The following is a 17,685-nucleotide window of genomic DNA, read 5'->3' as shown; positions in this document are numbered from 1 at the left end:
CCTTTTCTGATGGAGGCCTTAACCTTCTCACCTCCTAGTCACCTCTCCTCTCATCTAATCACTGATGTCCCTGATATATTTTCCTTCCATCCCTGTACTCTATCTATTCCTCCCTCTCATCTCTTCTTCTCTTCTTCTATTATATTCTATTCAATTCTCTCTCATCAATTATCACCAACACAGCAGGTGAGCACACAGTGGGTGACAGTAGCAATTATTTCCTCGCCTCCTCTTTCCTGTGAGAGAGGTGAGAGAGAGCAGACTCTCCCCTCTTCTCTTTCCTCATCTATGTGCTCACCGTGAAAGAGGTAAGAAGAGCAAGTTGACTTTATTTATGCATTCCGATTCTCGTACCCTTCTCCAGAAGAGTCCACTTGTTCAATCCTCTACGTGCATTTAAAAGCTTTGGATTGGCGCGAGAATGGCTGACGGGAGCTTGCACCATATTCCACACGAGTCCATTTGTGAATTCAGCCACAAGTCAGTGCAATGAGACACTGTTGAGTGCCCGGAAGGAAGAAGATCCTCTGAAAAGGAAGCTTGTTTCACTGTTTCCCCTCAAGGATAGACAATAGATTTCATCTCGTCAATAAATTCATCCGCCTTGCCCGCTTTCTAATCTTGCTTCTCTCAAGTGAAGTATGTGTGGCAGTAGAAGTCTCAGTCATATCTGAATGGTCTCTGAAATCAGTTCAATGTTAAAACAATCTTTCACAATGTTACGGGTACGGTATAGTCAAACGTCATCCAGAGCGAGAGCTATGTATCATTTTACACATCGGTTACTGAACGGTTGGGGACCGTGCCTTACATGATTGAAAATATCAGAATATAAGGTTGCTTTAGCATTGCTATCATGTCCCCCATCTACAGCATATCTTTCCTTTGCCAATCCAGTGAGCACAGATGACATATTAGATATGAAAGCATAGGTATAACGCTCCCAGTCTATCCAGAGTCTTAGGTGTGTAAAAGATAGATCTGATACTGATAGCACAAGAGCACACATGCAAATGAGAGAAGCAGACGAGCAACAGCCTCTAGGCAATGTTAGCTGGTCTGAAGAGGAAATGAGATAAATAAGGACATAGTGCCAAGCAGTTTAAGTCAGAAGGGAGAAGATAAAAAAAAAAGAGAGAGAGCGAGAGAGAGAGAGAGGGAGAGAGAGAGAGAGAGAGAGAAGAGGGGGACAAAGCCACATACAAATTGAGAGAATGAATATTAATGGTGCAACCTCTTTTGCATATCATAACCATTATAATGTGACCCCGTCTTTTCGCTCGCATTGTGCATACCGGTCAAATGAGAAGAGAATAGATTGAGGGAGAAAGGGAGAAAGGCAGTGAACACGGACTAACGGATGAGGAGCGAGAGTGAAAGAAAGCCGTCTGAGACTTGGGAGACACACTGAAAGCTCCTGGTGTCAGGCTGGTTATTGATTAGTATTGTGCAGTGTTCGCAAAACGGCGGCCCGTAGGTGATTTTATTTGTCCCCCTCCCACTCCAACGTTTTCTGACCCCCCCCCCCCCCCCCCAAAAAAAAAAAATCGAAGACATAAACGTCTGTAAAAACACCAGCCAATTAGTTTCAAGTGATTTTAATTTTGGACATCTGTTCCAAAATATTCCCAAACATAATAGAGAGATACAGCATGTGTGATTGTATACAAATGTAAGCAAGGTTTGAAATGATGATGTTTAAGTCAAATGTTATATGGGCTTCTTGCTGTCAATTTGCAGTAAACAAATGACTTGTAATTATGTTCCGGTCCCTCAACCATCCATCCGCTCAAGAAAAGAAATGGGCCCGGGGCTGAATCTAGTTGAGGATCCCTGGTATGGTGCTCCACTCTGCAGACCCACTCTAAAATCCCCGTCAAGTGAGCTTCATACAAATCTCTGACCCTTGGTGACCTGGTGACACCATTCTTCAGTGACATAACGCAACCCGAGTGACAGCAGTGCCATTGCAATATAATGAGTGTGGTATTAGGTGTCAGCTAGTCCATTGACAGCAAAGATGTCACTTTTCCCCTGTTTTTGTGTGTGTGTGTGTGTGTGTGTGTGTGTGTGTGTGCGTGCGTGCGTGCGTGCGTGCGTGCGTGTGTGTGTCACCTTGTCCTGGTCATCTGTCTCTATGGGAGACGGGCAGAGCTACGGTTGGCTCTCATTACTGCTCCATTCACTTCATTATCTCTGTCACCACATTCAACTCTACTTCTTAGATCATTACAGCTGCCACTCATTGTTTTGTGAAGGCTTGACGTACACACACGCGCAAACACACACACGCGCTAGTCCTAATTTGACAGTTGTTTACTTGGTGGCCACCAAGCATCTGTTCTCTCTTGGCTTACAGCGGTCATCACTGTCAGTTCACACAGTCTTGCTGCAGGGACCAGCGCTGTTAATTTAGTTGGCTGTACAGTAGATCCTCACTCCAATGCATAGACTGCATAAAGCCTTTAAATTCTAAAGAACGTTATCAGACAACAGCTAGTATTTTTTATTTTATCATCTTTTCTTAAGGACATTATAGTCATTTAGCAGACGCTCTTATCCAGAGAGACTTACAGTAGTGAGTGCATACATTGTGTACTTATGCATACTGGTCCCCTATGGGAATCAAACACACAACCCTGGAAGTGCCATGCTCTACCAACTGAGCCTCACAGAACCACTTAATCTTAAGGAACCACTTTTTTCAATTTTCGGCTAAAATTACATACCCAAATCTAACTGCCTGTAGCTCAGGACCTAAGCATTCCAGGACAAATTATATTCCGTGTTTAAGGCTGAGTTAGCCACTGCCCAACTACAAAACCATCCTCAACATTCATCAAGCTTGCGGTTCAGTATCTAACTAGGGAAAGTTCACTCATTAGGTGTCCCAGTACTTTTTTAACCAAGACGCACTTGAACTGGAAATGGAGTTTGGGGGCTGGCACAACTCAGTCAAGCAGTTTCCCCTGGAAGCAGCAGTGTGTTTGTGTGTGTGTGTGTGTGTGTGTGTGTGTGTGTGTGTGTGTGTGTGTGTGTGTGTGTGTGTGTGTGTGTGTGTGTGTGTGTGCACGCGTGTGTGTGTGTATGTGTTTATGTGTACGGTGCTTGCGTGTGTGTATTCATGTCTATACATGCATGTGGCCATATGTGTGTGTCCATCCACACATGTGTGTGTCCTCGCGTGTGCGCGGTGCGTGCTGGGGTCATGACCAATCCAGAGCTGAGGCAGAGTGGATGAGACAGCAGAGGAGGAGGAGGAGGAGATGAGCCCTCTCCTCCAGTGCTCCTGTCCCCCATGCTAATTAGCTAGCGGCTAATGAAACCCATGGCAAAAGGCATTAAGGGCTCCGACTCCTCCACCACAGAGACAGAGGCACGGAGACAAGATTCACGGAGATAAAGCTAAAGTGATCCACAGAACACATTATATGCAGACCCGGGTTCAAATACTATTTGCAATCATTTCAAATACTTTAGCTAGGCTTGCTCTGAGTTTGCCTTGTACAATAGAGCCAATGGAATAGTCCCAATAGTCCCAAAATCCCACCCCCTGTCACTCTAAGCAGACTAAAGTCAACAGTTAAAGTGTTTGACAGATTTTAAATAGTATTTGAGAAAAGGTCTGATTATATGCAGAGCACTCCGTGTCTGTGAGTGTTAGTCAGTAAGATGGAGATATTGAAGAGGTTTCCTCTAGCTACCTCTGTAATTACAGATGGAATGGTGGAGTCGAGGAGGACCCGGCAGGCATTAACATGCACAGTGTTACTCTACAGTAGAACCCAGGCACTTACTTCAGACTACGTGACAAGACGGAGTATTCATTACTAGCAAACCATGTCCCAATAACCTTCTCAAAACCTTTTCAAATGACATACTGATGGGTGACACTGAACTGGCCTTAGTTGTCTACGCAGCACAGCTGTGTACCCATTCCATAATGAACGACATCAGACTCGATCTGACAAACAGCAACACTGACAAACAGAACGCATCTCTCCTGAAAGACAGACACACAGACACCGTTCTGAGGGAGGACGCCCACGAGGTTAGGTCACAGAAACAGGGTGTTGATCACATTAGCACTGTACATGGCTCTCAAAGTCCAGTGTGATTACCATAGAAGTATAATTACCAGAACAGTCATCATTTTAATTATATGGTAATCCCACTGGACTGTCAGAGACGTTTAAATATAATTATATTTCTATGGTCAGAGCCATGTACAGAGCTAATGTGATTAGAACCCTGCTCTGTGGGCTACCGCGTAGGCGTAGTATTGTCCCTTCTAGGAATCCTATTTCTATGGTGATTACACTGTGGAACGATAGCAGGTGATGGGAGAGCTCAGAGCTGTAATGATAAGAGAGACTGGAGACAGAGAGAGAGAGCTGGGGAACATGTGGGCTGTTAATCCCTTTGCTCCCGTGTGTGTGTGTGTGTGTGTGTTGTGTGTTGTGTGTGTGTGTGTGTGTGTTGTGTGTTGTGTGTGTGTGTGCGTGTGGCCCTGCGGGAACAGGCTCAAGCTAGAGCTCTGAGGATATAAACACATCACCGCTGGGCTCCTTGTAATAACCACCTCCAGGGTCAAAGGACCCATTACACGCTATATGGAAACAGTTACACCATAACACACGTTGGAAGATGTTACACAGGAACATAACTCGCACGCACGCACGCACGCACGCACGCACGCACGCACGCACGCACGCACACACACACACACACACAGAAGTACGCCAGCATGCATGCAACAACTCACAAACCCACACAGACACTACTTCACCAGTTGCATGCGGTGCAGCAGCTGTGCTGTATAGTGCACAGCCCTGAGAGCTGGAGGATCTGCTTCACTGGTGGGGAGCGTGCAGCACACACACCCATCTGTAGGAGCTGCCATTCACTGACTCACTTAGCTGAGTAAATATTACTCCCGTTCATCAATGTAGTCCCGGGTAGAGCAGTTGGAGCTAGGGGCAGAGTGAAGGCTGCTGGGAATAGATTATTTATGAAAAGATGAGATAAGGTCTGTGTGTACAGGCTGGGTTTCTGTACAGCACTTTGTGACATCGGCTGATGTAAAAAGGGCTTTAGAAATACATTTGACTGAATTTGATTGATACACAGAATTGTTCTAGATTACATTTATACAGAAACACACGCAGTCACACACAGTCGGATACACATGCACGCAAAAGTAAAGGCACGCACACACAAATAGGATGTCTTGTTTTAGTTGAGTTAAACTGGACTAGGCCAGACACACACACCAGATGACGTGGCATTTTCGTGACTTCCTCTGCATCGACCAATGAGGGAGGAACTGGGAAATCAGAGAGGATGCTAGGAGAAACGATGATTCAGTCTGATCCTTCGGCCCAAGATGCCACGTCAAGCCTTTTATTTGCACAAAGTAGTCACATTCACTAACGAAAAATAGGCCTGCCCCGTGCAAGTCTGCCGTTTTTGCATGTAGGCAAAAGAGTGCGTCAGTCCACTGATCCAGAATTACATTAGGAAATGAGACACTTCCATTTGAGAAACTTCCGTACAATGATCATAGCTTCTTCTGTGTGTGTATGCTGCCTTTGACCAAACTTTCTCTCTAGTTCTATTGACCCCACACACACAATGTGTCCCTCACCAAGCCAGCGGCTTCCTCTTCAGTATGCCCTGCCGTCTCCACTGTGAGTGTGGGCTCAGGTGATAGGTCAACTGGCGACATACCTTCTCCATGGCACCCAGAGAATCCTCCCCCTGAGAGAGCGAGAGCGAGAGCGAGAGAGAGAGAGAGAAAGAGAGAGAGAGAGAGAGAGAGAGAGAGTAGGTTAACATTGGCTGACAGGGGACCAGCGGAGATGAGTGGCAGCAAACAAACACTTCTTCCTTTGTCTGTGGTGACAGGAGAGGACCTGAGGAACTAAACACTCTCTTCCTCTCCCTCACCCACTCCTTGCTGGGGAGGGAATGCACTTCCATATTAAAACAGACAGAGTAGGTTAACATTGGCTAATAAATTCATATTGTGAGCCAAGGTGCTACACTGTGGTCCTCTATGCACCTGTTTCAATCTTCAGAAACACTAAGTATTGACGGCAGGTTTTCACAACGACAACACCAGTAAACACATCCACTAACATACTGTATATAGTGACATATAAAACAGCGGCTCAGAAAAGACATTTACGGAGAACACGGAATGCTCTTACCATGGCCGTCAGAAGAAAAAAGTGAAGGGTGGCACGGGTCTGGAAAGATATTAATACAGTACATTATTGTCTGTGACGTCATATCGGCGCCCTATTGGTTAATCTGCTATTCTACACCTCGATCATCGGCCCCAGAAGGCCAGTTGGTGCTCTTGGTGGTAAGATCACTAGAAATGAAATAGAAGCCATTATATCAGGCCACTTAGGTTTGTCATTCAGGGAGAGAGATAATTAACGGTCTCTGGTTCAGACTGGTAAGCGGTTCAACGGTCTGCTCTGCTGCGCTGTTCCCAGTGTGTGTGTCTGTGTGTGTCTATCTCTGTGTGTGTGTGTGTGTGTGTGTCTGTGTCTGTGTCTGTGTGTGTGTGTGTGTGTGTGTGTGTGTGTGTGTGTGTGTGTGTGTGTGTGTGTGTGTGTTGTTCCCAGCTCCCTGCCTGTGTCCTCTGGAGGTAAGACATATTACGTTATTGATACTGATGTCTCCACTTTCTCCTCCACTCATTCAGCGCGCCCTACTGACGTGGTTACTATAACATGAAACCTGCATGTGAACTGCCAAATACGTATCTTGTGGATTGTATGAGTGTGTGTGGATGCCAATAATACAGCAACATATAGGATTTTATAGCTCTTTTCTTTAAGAAATATGCTTATTTAACTGCAATTTCCTTTGAGCAGATGTGGTCACACCAATGCTAGCTGTAACAATATTATTAAACATTTTCACCAAAAATTAGATATTTAAAGTAATCCGTTATTAGCCGTTCGAAGTATGAATAAACCTGTTTATGGTGTGGAAAATATGGAATTAAAAGCCTCTCTCTGTCTGAACAGTAGTTTGTGGGAGTAGGGGAACAGGAGGTGGGCAGGGAGGTATCGACCAGTCTGTTAGTGGTTATCAATACTCTGCACTGGCGCTAACTCTCTGCATCCCAAATGGCAACCTATTCCCTGCATAGGGCTCTGGTCAAAAGTAGTGCACTATGTAGGGAATAGGGTGCCATTTGGGATGCGTACCCTCTCCACTGTTCTGGTACAGGCAGCAGACTAGCAGCATATGCTGGGCTACTGAGGGATTCCTCTCCATGCTGTGTCCACAGGCCTACATATGTCTACAACAACCAGCAGACTCTGTCTCAGACAGCCAGACAGACACGTGTACAGGATTACACTGTACTGTGGCAAGATACTGTTCTGGTAGTAGGGTATGGAGAGGCAGCTATACTTTTACTCAGAGACATCTATTTACATATATATGGGGCTCTGGTTTTCCTTCAATAGTGTAGTTATTGATCAACTGTACAGCACTGTATCAAAAGGAAACATCACACGCATGCACGCACACACACACACCTTGAGATGCAATCTGCACTGTAAACCCCTCTCAAGTTCTGTTCTATTTGGCTTCCTGACCTTTACAACAAACATGACAAGGACAATGAATTCAATAGCTACTGACTCCCCGCTGTCTCCTCTCCTAAGACCCAATCAAAACTAGCTGAAAGGAAGTGCAGTACGGTCAGTGTGATATGGCTGGCTGTGTGTTGTCACGGGTAGAGCAGAGCTAAGGGCTCAAAGAGTCTGAATACACTACACACACACACACACACACACACACACACACACACACACACACACACACACACACACACACACAGTTCATTCAGAAAGTATTTAGACCCCTTGACTTTTTCCACATTTTGTTACGTTACAGCCTTATTCTAAAATTGATTCAATTGTTTTTTTCCCTCAACAATGTACACACAATACCCCATAATGACAAAGCAAAAACTGCTTTTTCGAATTTTTGGCAAATGAATTAAAAACATAAAACTGAAATATTACATAAGTATTCAGACCCTTTACTCAGTACTTTGTTGAAGCAGTATTGGCAGCAATTACAGCCTTGAGTCTTCTTGGGTATGACGCTACAAGCTTGGCACATTTGTACTTGGGGAGTTTCTCCCATTCTTCTCTGCAGATCCTCTCAAGCTCTGTCAGGTTGGACGGGGAGCATCGGATGGTGCCAGGGAATTTAACCCCAGTAGGGAGAAGGGTGACCTGTCTAAGTCAGCTGCGTTAACGCTAGTCCAAGGGCTCTGCATGACTTGCAATCATTTTTTGTTAAGTATATGTTGGTTTAGATTTTTTTTATTTTATTCAATTCACCCCAGAATAATTTCTTACAATGTGGCTGTATGGTTGAGTGGGTAAAACTTAAATGAAAAGTAACATCGTACTGCCTCTCCTGATTCTAATCTGTCAAAATAAATCATAAAATAATAAAGGTTAAAAAAATATTCTCCATAGGCCCTTAACATGAATCAATATTTAGGATATAAACCATTTGAATTTGTAAAACATTGATTGTATGAAAAACAACGTCTTGGTGTTTTGATGCTGCCTTTTACACGCACTGAAACCCCAAAAAGTGTGTTCACAACACTTCTTTAAAAACACCAATATTCAGGTTGAAGAGCCACTTTGGGCATTTCAGAGTACTACATTTCTGTTTTAAAACTCTTTTTGTGTAAGGAAACACTTATATTGGGTTTACATTAAAAAACACACTCCAAACACCAGATGTCAGCTTACCGGCACTACATGTCATGGTTTCACTACACAATCATGGTGTTTTGAGACCTTCTATTTTTACCGTGTACACTAAGACACACTCTCTCTCCCGCCCTCCTTCTCATCTACTCCCTCTCCTTTTCCCTGCCTTCTGTGCTCGCTTGCTTTTCCTCTCTCTCTCCCTCTCCACTACATCAACACATAAATCTGTTTCTCTCATCAGCACCCAGAAACAAAATAGTCTCTCTTCGTGACGCAGGTTAACTAGTAGTTTACCCATGGTGTTATGCGTTGTCATGGTGTTATCAATGACATCCTTCCATCGCTCATCCTTTCGGGTTACCACAAAGCCTAACTGTGTGAAACACTCCGCACAAGCAGTTCCCTCACAGGAAAAATACAGTTATTTGAATTTAATTAAATACGCTAAATTGTTACAGGGCTGAAAATGGCAGCAGACTGGGAAAGAAAAAGAGCAGTCGAAAATAAACACCTGGGATCACAATCTGCCAAGCTATTTTTTTTAAAGTACGGGTTCAAATTGTGGCCAAGCAGAGCAGTAACAGGAGGAATGTGGGCTGAATCAGTCTCTCAGAGACGTTTCCTATAAGTTTTACGTTTAAAGTTGTATTGTCACGTGAACAAGTACAATGTGTGTGTGTGTGTGTGTGTGTGTGTGTGTGTGTGTGTGTGTGTGTGTGTGTGTGTGTGTGTGTGTGTGTGTGTGTGTGTGTGTGTGTGTGTGTGTGTGTGTGTGTGTGTGTGTGTGTGTGTGGTAATATTGTGCTGGATTCGCTCCATTGAGAGCAGCACTGAGGCTCGGAAGGCTGCCAGTATTTTCAGAGTGTGACTCATATAGGAGAACAAGGCACTGCTGGTCTGTCTGTCTTTCCCCCTGCCGTCTGTCTGTAGTTCCCCCTGCTGTCTGTCTGCCTGCCTGCCTGTTCTCCCTCCCTCCGTCTCTCCCTCCATCTCTTGCTATCCTTCTCCCTGCAAGACATGTGTCTCTCCTTCCATAATGACTAGAGAATCTCTGTCTCTCTTTCCTAGTCGCCACATCCATCTACCCACCGCTAACTCTTTTCATCATCTCACTCGGTGAGCAAGACAGAATCACGCCTGTTAGAAAAAGCAAAGGATTAGGCATGGGTGTAATCAAAAGGTCTAATCCTTCTTTATCCATCATAACTATCTCAATCTAATTATACATCTATACAACTAAAACAGATTGAAATCCTTATGAGAGTAGGTCATTTTAATCCTTCTGGGCATGATGATGTTTTTCTAAAAATGCAGAGATTTTATTCATGCCGTGAGGGGTCTTAAGCCAATCTAATGAATTCGCTGACTTGGGTTGTTAATGAGTGGAAGACTCGCTGAGGAACTGGTGGATGAGAGAGAGAGCATGACCTTCCTCACATCCCTATGGGCATTAATGTGAGTGCATTTCCATTTCAACTACAGCGTCTCACCAGCCGATCATCAATACCCTGTACTGTAGAGAGAATGACCTCAACCCAGAGTTCTGATAGTCATTAATGTCCTTCCCTCCAACCCCCTGGCTCAAATTGATGCTTGGATGGTATCTCTCTGTTGCTCTCTCTCTCTCTCTCTCTCACACACACACACACACACACACAAACACAAGGATGTGATAAACACACACAGAGGTGCACTCAGCATTACATACACAAACACACTCAGAGCACATCTATAACCTAATTTCCGGCCCAAAGACAGGAGGAAAAGAGATGGTCTCATTGCACCAGCACACTGAATGAAATACGTCTGAGAGGTAATGTTGTGATGGGGGAGCGTATCTGTGAGGAGCACGTTATAATGGATTAATAGCAAATTGCGTTTACATGCGTTTTTTTTACTAGGCCTCAACGCACTTTACATTTAACTCATCCCATCCAACAACCACAAATATCAGCCACCTGTACATGTATTTTGTTTGTGTGTGTGTGTGTGTGTGTGTGTGTGTGTGTGTGTGTGTGTGTGTGTGTGTGTGTGTGTGTGTGTGTGTGTGTGTGCGTGTGCGTGTGTCCTTGCGAGTGTGAGGGTATACTGTATGCGTGTGTGTCTGTGTGTGCATTTGTGTACTTGCACATGAGTGCGTGTTAACATGTTCATATGTGCAGGGAGTGTTCGGTGTCCTACCGGGCCTGTCTTGGGGGGGCACTGGATGTATCTGGCCAGGCTGATGACGAGGTCGTGGGTGATGGGGTCCACCAGGTTCCTGAAGCTGGCGTAACGGTACAGCACGTCATCCAGAGACGTGGACTCCATCCCCAAGTCCTACACAGAGAGAGAGAGAGACAGGAGAGGTGTAGAACAAGATTACATGATTAGAGCCAGCGGTTTTCACCAACCGTGTGACCGGCCCAGGAAAAACTATAACTCGCCTTTAACTTAGGCCCTGGGTTTTCTGGGTTATACCACCTTGTCAAGACAACCTCTGGGCCCTACAGAATTCACCTCCGACCTGATATATCAATGTTACGTTAGTTTATGTGACAGTGACTGACTGACATACAGGAAACTAGGACACATTCGTATTGACTTGCACTCGGAGGTGGGATGAGCAAAAATGCAAACACTCACAAATGCCCCACTGCTAAAGCAAACTTAACACTGAAACCTGCTGATCCAGTAGCGTTGACTCAAACACTAACAGATAGTAGACTTCAGCACCAGGAAAGGGAGTGTTCTTTCCACATGTCAGCAGCCCGACCGTCAAATTGAACACGACTTTTCCTTCAGGCGCGGGAAGTCTTTGTCAATTCATGCAAAGACCTTGGATTTGCTTACGCTCCCTAACGTAGACACCTGTGGGGAAATAGTGTTTTTATCTGAAGCTCAATCCCTGGCAGACTATGGATTGTTTTTGCAGCTATTTTGAGGTTAGCTACTGGGTCTGCAAACGTTCTCTCTCTCTCAGCTCCCCATTGTGCTGTGTGTCTAAATGAGAATCAGAGCCTTGATACAGGTCACTGACACCCCTCAACTGCGTTCTCCTCTCTGTGAGAGACCAACCACTACAGAAGAGGTTTAGACAACTCAAGTCGCTACTACACATGTGCTTGACTTCCAGGAATATCAACAGGTGGATCACAGCGGTTTCAATACATACACAACATGGAGTCTTTTTTTGCTTTTTACCCTAGCATTGAGGCCACATCATGAATAACGTTAGAACTGTGTGGCATGCGGCTATTTGAGGGTGTGTGTGTGTGTGTGCGTGTGTATGCATCCATGACAGCTGGATGAGTCACAGGACATGAGGGAGGCAATTCTCCCAGTGCCCGCCGAGCGAAGCGATAAGAAATCAAGCAGCTATGCAAATAGATAACCCCTAAATGAAAATGCATCTGCCATCTCTGTGTGTTATCTTCGGCACAGCACAGCAGGTTTAGGTACCTGCAGTTACAGATTGGCCACGAATTGGTGAGGGGAGAGGGGTGAGGGGTGGAGGTGGGGGGGGGGGGGGGTCTGTGGTTCTAGCCAACGTAAAAACAACACGGCAAAGGCAGAATGAGACTTTGAGGTGGAGAGAGAAAAAGGACGGAAAGAAAAAAAGGACATTTGAGCAGCAATTCCCTCTAGTAAAGAAAAGGCCATGCATTTTTTATGTCAATTGTCCGGTATTAAAAATGAACGGCTATGACAACTAAAGCCGCAAAATTATTGGAACTGTAAAGTGGTGGCGGTGGTGGTGGCTTGAGAGGGAGGGTTAGCGGGGGAAGTGAGGACAATAAATTGTCTTTCATTCGAGTATTCCTCCCACATCAATATTAGCCACATTCATCATCAAAGCAGTGGACTCCCTGTAAAAACCCTGCAAACGGACTGAGGAGAAATAGAAATTAAGAGTTTTTCGGTACATTAAGTGTTAACAGAGCTGCCCCTTCATTAATCAATTCCAATTTAATGGGAAATTCCATGGTATCCGGGCAACAACGGGTTGCACCTGGTTGCCAGTGAACTGAGATGCTTCTCTCAGTCTCTCCATCTTTTTCGAAGAACAGGCACTCTCTCTCTTCTCTCCCTATATAAGTCTCACTCCCTCTACATCTCTTTCTCATCCTCTCTCTACATCTCTTCCGGTCTTTTACCCCCAAATTAACTTGCAAGACAAACAGTAAAAGCATCAGAATCAACAGTTTAGTTTCTAACTAACCTGTTGCTGTGTGGACTGAGGGCATGGTGATTATACAATATTATACAACGGGTGGGTCTAATCCTGGATGCTGATTGGATAAAACCGTATTCCAGGGTGTCTATTCCAAAATAAAATTTGATCACTACTATAAAAAGCATCCAGAAATGATCTCCCATTTCTTTTAGATTAGCATTTGGTTTTCAACTGCAGAGATTTGTATAAACCTTGCTGTCTGTCTCTCCGACATCTGCAACATTGTTTCAATATTCAAATTTGATCTCCTGCTGTCCAGTAGTAATGCACGTGTCGGGAGTCGTGAGGAGACAGGCAGGCAGCTTTTCTCAGCCAGTCGAAAGCATGAATCGGCTGTTGTTGTAAATGACTATCTGTCATCTAAGTTGACTTAATATACATTTTAATGGATATATACAAAGGAATGTCAATAGAAAACAGGTCAAACTAAATGAAACGCAGCTACTTCGCAGTCTTTCCAGCCTCAGGTTTGAAGGGATTGTGCTAGCTGTGTTGTTGGCTAGCTCCTCTGGCAACAGTGTCCTGACGAGAGAGCACATTTTCTATGCCAGGTAAATCGCGCATCATTAATTAGATCCTTGTTTTGGATGTATCCAAATAAATATCACTAGAAAACAGCTTAAACAAATGCAAATACTTTGCTGTTATTCTGTCTGCACTTTTTGACATGACAGTAAGTTAGCTGTAGATGGCCAGCTAGCAAGCAAGGGATAACGTTGCCAGCCAGTATGGCAATGGAGCATTTAGAAGGAACGACTGGGTCGCGTCTATAGATCCCGTCATTAAGTATTTTTGTTCTGGGTCACGTCTCTGGCAACTGAACCGATAGAACAAACGACCATCCGGCTTGGGTATCAACCCTAGATTTGCGTGTGGACTATATCTCGTGGAAGGATGAAATAGTATGAATATATTTATCAAAATATGTTTTTTATTAAAATATGTCAATCATTATTTGAATATGTTGGTAACCCATTGTAAAAAAGTGATAATGCCCTCGAAGCCGGTGTTTGGAGGATATATTGTCACGGTTTGCCAGACCTTGACTTCGTCTCTGGCCTACCAACACCCATGCCAATATATCCTCCAAACATCGGCTTCAGGGGCATTATCACGTAAGTGTAGCGGGTGTGTTTTGAAACTGAGGGCCACACGCTTAGAAAAAAAGGGGCTATCTAGAACCTAAAATGTTTTTTTTTGTCCTACCTGGAACTAGAAAGGGTTCTCCTATGGAGACAGTCGTTTTGGAACACTTTTCTCTAAGAGTGCAGAGCCAGAGCTAGAGCTAGAAGATTGATAATGACATGATAATACACTGTGTGTCCCTCCATGGCTTCATCTCAGCCTGGACCTATATTTACAAAGTGTCTCAGAGTAAGAGTGCTTATCTAGGATCAGGTCTCCCATCCTTATAATCTAATTCAGTCTTTTCGACAATACAAAACTGATCCTAAATCATCACTCCTACTACAAGACGCTTTGTAAACAGGCTCTGATCTCTGAACAACAACCAGCAGGGATTTAAAAAAAGAAATTCAAGCAGGGAGTCATGCTGAGACCACAGTGTCTTTCGCAGATGAGCCCTGCATGAACACATCAATAAACATAAATTACACTATACATATCTGTATACACATCAATTACATATAAAGCAAACACGAAAAGCAAAACACAATCATATGAAACAAGCACATTGTTCAGATTGAAACAAACACATTGTCCCTCTAACATCTGTCTGAATTGCACCAACTTTAAGGATTTCTGGGGATCATTCCGCATAAGGCGTAACAAAAAAACTCAAAGCAGATTGACTCGGTGGAGATGGAAGGGAGTCCGGGTCTGGTAATTTATACGTCTGAAGGTTAACGTTATGAGGTTAAGGTTATGAGGTAAGGTATGGTGGAAATTTATGCAAGAAGGCTTTATAGACAAGAAGAGCACCATGCATCAATCTACGAGACTTCAAGGAGCACACATTCTGATACATAATGAAATGATGTGTACTGAACCAAACGCCTGTAATAAAGCGCAATGCGCTATGATAAACTGCATCCAATAGAGCGGCAGATGCATTCATATAGACAATATCGCCATAATCATATAGATAACATTCATTCTGGTTATTGACTATGGTGATGTCGACTGAATCATTTGTTTTTTGCTACTTAATGAAAGACCTGTTCCTAAAGAAGTAGCCTATTTTAATTTCTAACTCATCAACATGCTTTTTGAAAGAAAGCTTTTTGTCAATCCAGATGCTGAGATATTTATAAGCGGGGGAAACGATCAATGAGTGCACCAAAAATCCTTAATGGGTGAGGATTGTCTGACCTCACCACTATGATCCACAGGTTAACCCTAAAGCCTTACATTTACACAGCTGGCGCCTTCAACCTGGAACCTCCATCTTCTGAGATAGGATAACACATGGATGGATTGATTGGTATATAGCCTCTATTTCCAAGCTTCTATTTTGGCAAAGCTCGAAATGTTTACAGGGAAGGCGTCAATATGACGGCTATGTGAGACTAATTTGATCGTATCAAATTATACCTAGTGTTGAAGTAATGAAAATCAATAACCCTTGAGGGTGATATCAACAAAAGGAGTGAGCCAATCGATGAAGTCCTGTCCGATATTCAATTTAAAGTGTATAGGTCTGGTTGTTATCTGGTGGATATAGCTTTCATGTGGATCTTAACCACATCGCGAAGTTGGATGCATAGTGAAGTTCTCTTTCTTAATTATGTCTGGAGATAAATGTTATGAGGTAAAAGCACCTAAGTAGGAGAAGCTCTTCTACCAAATTCTCTCTATCCCTCTTTTCCTCCACTCTCCCTACTTACCTCCACTCCCTCCCTCTTTCCTGTCCTCCCCCTCCTTTCCCACATGGTCCAAACACACCAAGACGGTCGTGAAGAGGGCACAACAAAGCCTATTCCCCCTCAGAAAACTAAAAAGATTTGGTATGGGTCCTGAGATCCTCAAAAGGTTCTGCAGCTGCAACATCGAGAGCATCCTGACTGGTTGCATCACTGCCTGGTACGACAATTGCTCGGCCCTTGACCGCAAGGCACTACAGAGGGTAGTGCGTACAGCCCAGTACATCACTGGGGCCAAGCTGCCTGCCATCCAGGTCCTCTACACCAGGCGGTGTCAGAGGAAGGCCCTAAAAATTGTCAAAGACCCCAGCCATCCCAGTCATAGACTGTTCTCTCTACTACCGCATGGCAAGCGGTACCGGAGTGCCAAGTCTAGGACAAAAAGCTTCTCAATAGTTTTTACCCCCAAGCCATAAGACACCTGAACAGGTAATCAAATGGCTACCCGGACTATCTGCATTGTGCCCAACCCCAAACCCTCTTTTACGCTGCTGCTACATATGCATAGTCACTTTAACTATACATTCATGTACATACTACCTCAATTGGCCCGACCAACCAGTGCTCCCGCACATTGGCCAACCGGGCTATCTGCATTGTGTCCCGCCACCCACCAACTCCTCTTTACCGCTACTGCTACTCTCTGTTCATCATATATGCACAGTCACTTTAACCATATCTACATGTACATACTACCTCAATCATTCCAACTAACCGGTGTCTGTATATTGCCACGCTACTGTCTTTTTACTGTTGTTTTTATTTCTTTACTTACCTATTGTTCACCAAATACCTTTTTTGCACTATTGGTTAGAGCCTGTAAGTAAGCATTTCACTACACCTGTTGTATTCAGCGCACGTAACAAATACACTTTGATTTGATTCGATTTTCTCCACTCCCTCATTTCATTCTCTCTCCCTCCTTTCCTACTCTCTCCCTCCCTCCTTTCCTCTACTCTCTCTCTCCCTACTTTCCTCCTCTCTCTCCATCCTCCCACAGGCCGATCGAGCCTGGCTGAATGGCATCACAGAGGAGCCATAAAGTGTGCCACTCCTCTAATTGCATCAGCAGCGAAGGCGAGCCGAGCCTCTGGGCATCTGTTTCAGCAACATGACACAACCCAGGATGAGTTATGCTCCTCACAAAAACCATTGACAGAGGGGCAAAAGAGGTGCAGGGCGGGAGGGACATGGGAGAGTTGCAGCATGCATCTCATCGGCTTGTTATGGTATTACTACAAGAGCAGATACTGTAGATAGTCATTTACACCAACAGCTACAGTGGGGCAAAAAAGTATTTAGTCAGCCACGAATTGTGCAAGTTCTCCCACTTAAAAAGATGAGAGAGGCCTGTAATTTTCATCATAGGTACACTTCAACTATGACAGACACAATGAGGGAAAAAAATCCAGAAAATCACATTGTAGGATTTTTTATGAATTTATTTGCAAATTAAGGTGGAAAATAAGTATTTGGTCAATAACAAAAGTTTATCTCAATACTTTGTTATATACCCTTTGTTGGCAATGACAGAGGTCAAACGTTTTCTGTAAGTCTTCACAAGGTTTTCACACACTGTTGCTGGTATTTTGGACCATTCCTCCATGCAGATCTCCTCTAGAGCAGTGATGTTTTGGGGCTGTTGCTCGGCAACACGGACTTTCAACTCCCTCCAAAAATTTTCTATGGGGTTGAGATCTGGAGACTGGCTAGGCCACTTCAGGACCTTGAAATGCTTCTTACGAAGCCACTCCTTCGTTGCCCGGGCGGTGTGTTTGGGATCATTGTCATGCTGAAAGATCCAGCCACGTTTCATATT

General features: G+C 44.2%; 1 protein-coding gene across 1 annotated transcript in view; it reads right to left on the bottom strand.

Moving 5' to 3' along the window:
- LOC129821971 (leucine-rich repeat-containing protein 75A-like) overlaps positions 1-17,685 on the bottom strand; it is a 29,068-nt gene that overhangs the window by 7,801 nt on the left and 3,582 nt on the right. The window contains exons 2-3 of the mRNA XM_055879758.1: positions 10,950-11,087; positions 5,648-5,760 (exon numbers count right to left, since the gene is read on the bottom strand). Coding sequence (XP_055735733.1) covers positions 5,648-5,760; positions 10,950-11,087 — 251 coding nt within the window. The remainder of the gene's footprint in view (positions 1-5,647; positions 5,761-10,949; positions 11,088-17,685) is intronic.

This window comes from Salvelinus fontinalis, chromosome 24 (genome assembly GCF_029448725.1).
Source record: "Salvelinus fontinalis isolate EN_2023a chromosome 24, ASM2944872v1, whole genome shotgun sequence".
In the NCBI taxonomy this organism is placed as follows: domain Eukaryota; kingdom Metazoa; phylum Chordata; class Actinopteri; order Salmoniformes; family Salmonidae; genus Salvelinus; species Salvelinus fontinalis.
This window is presented reverse-complemented; position numbering and strand designations above follow the sequence as displayed.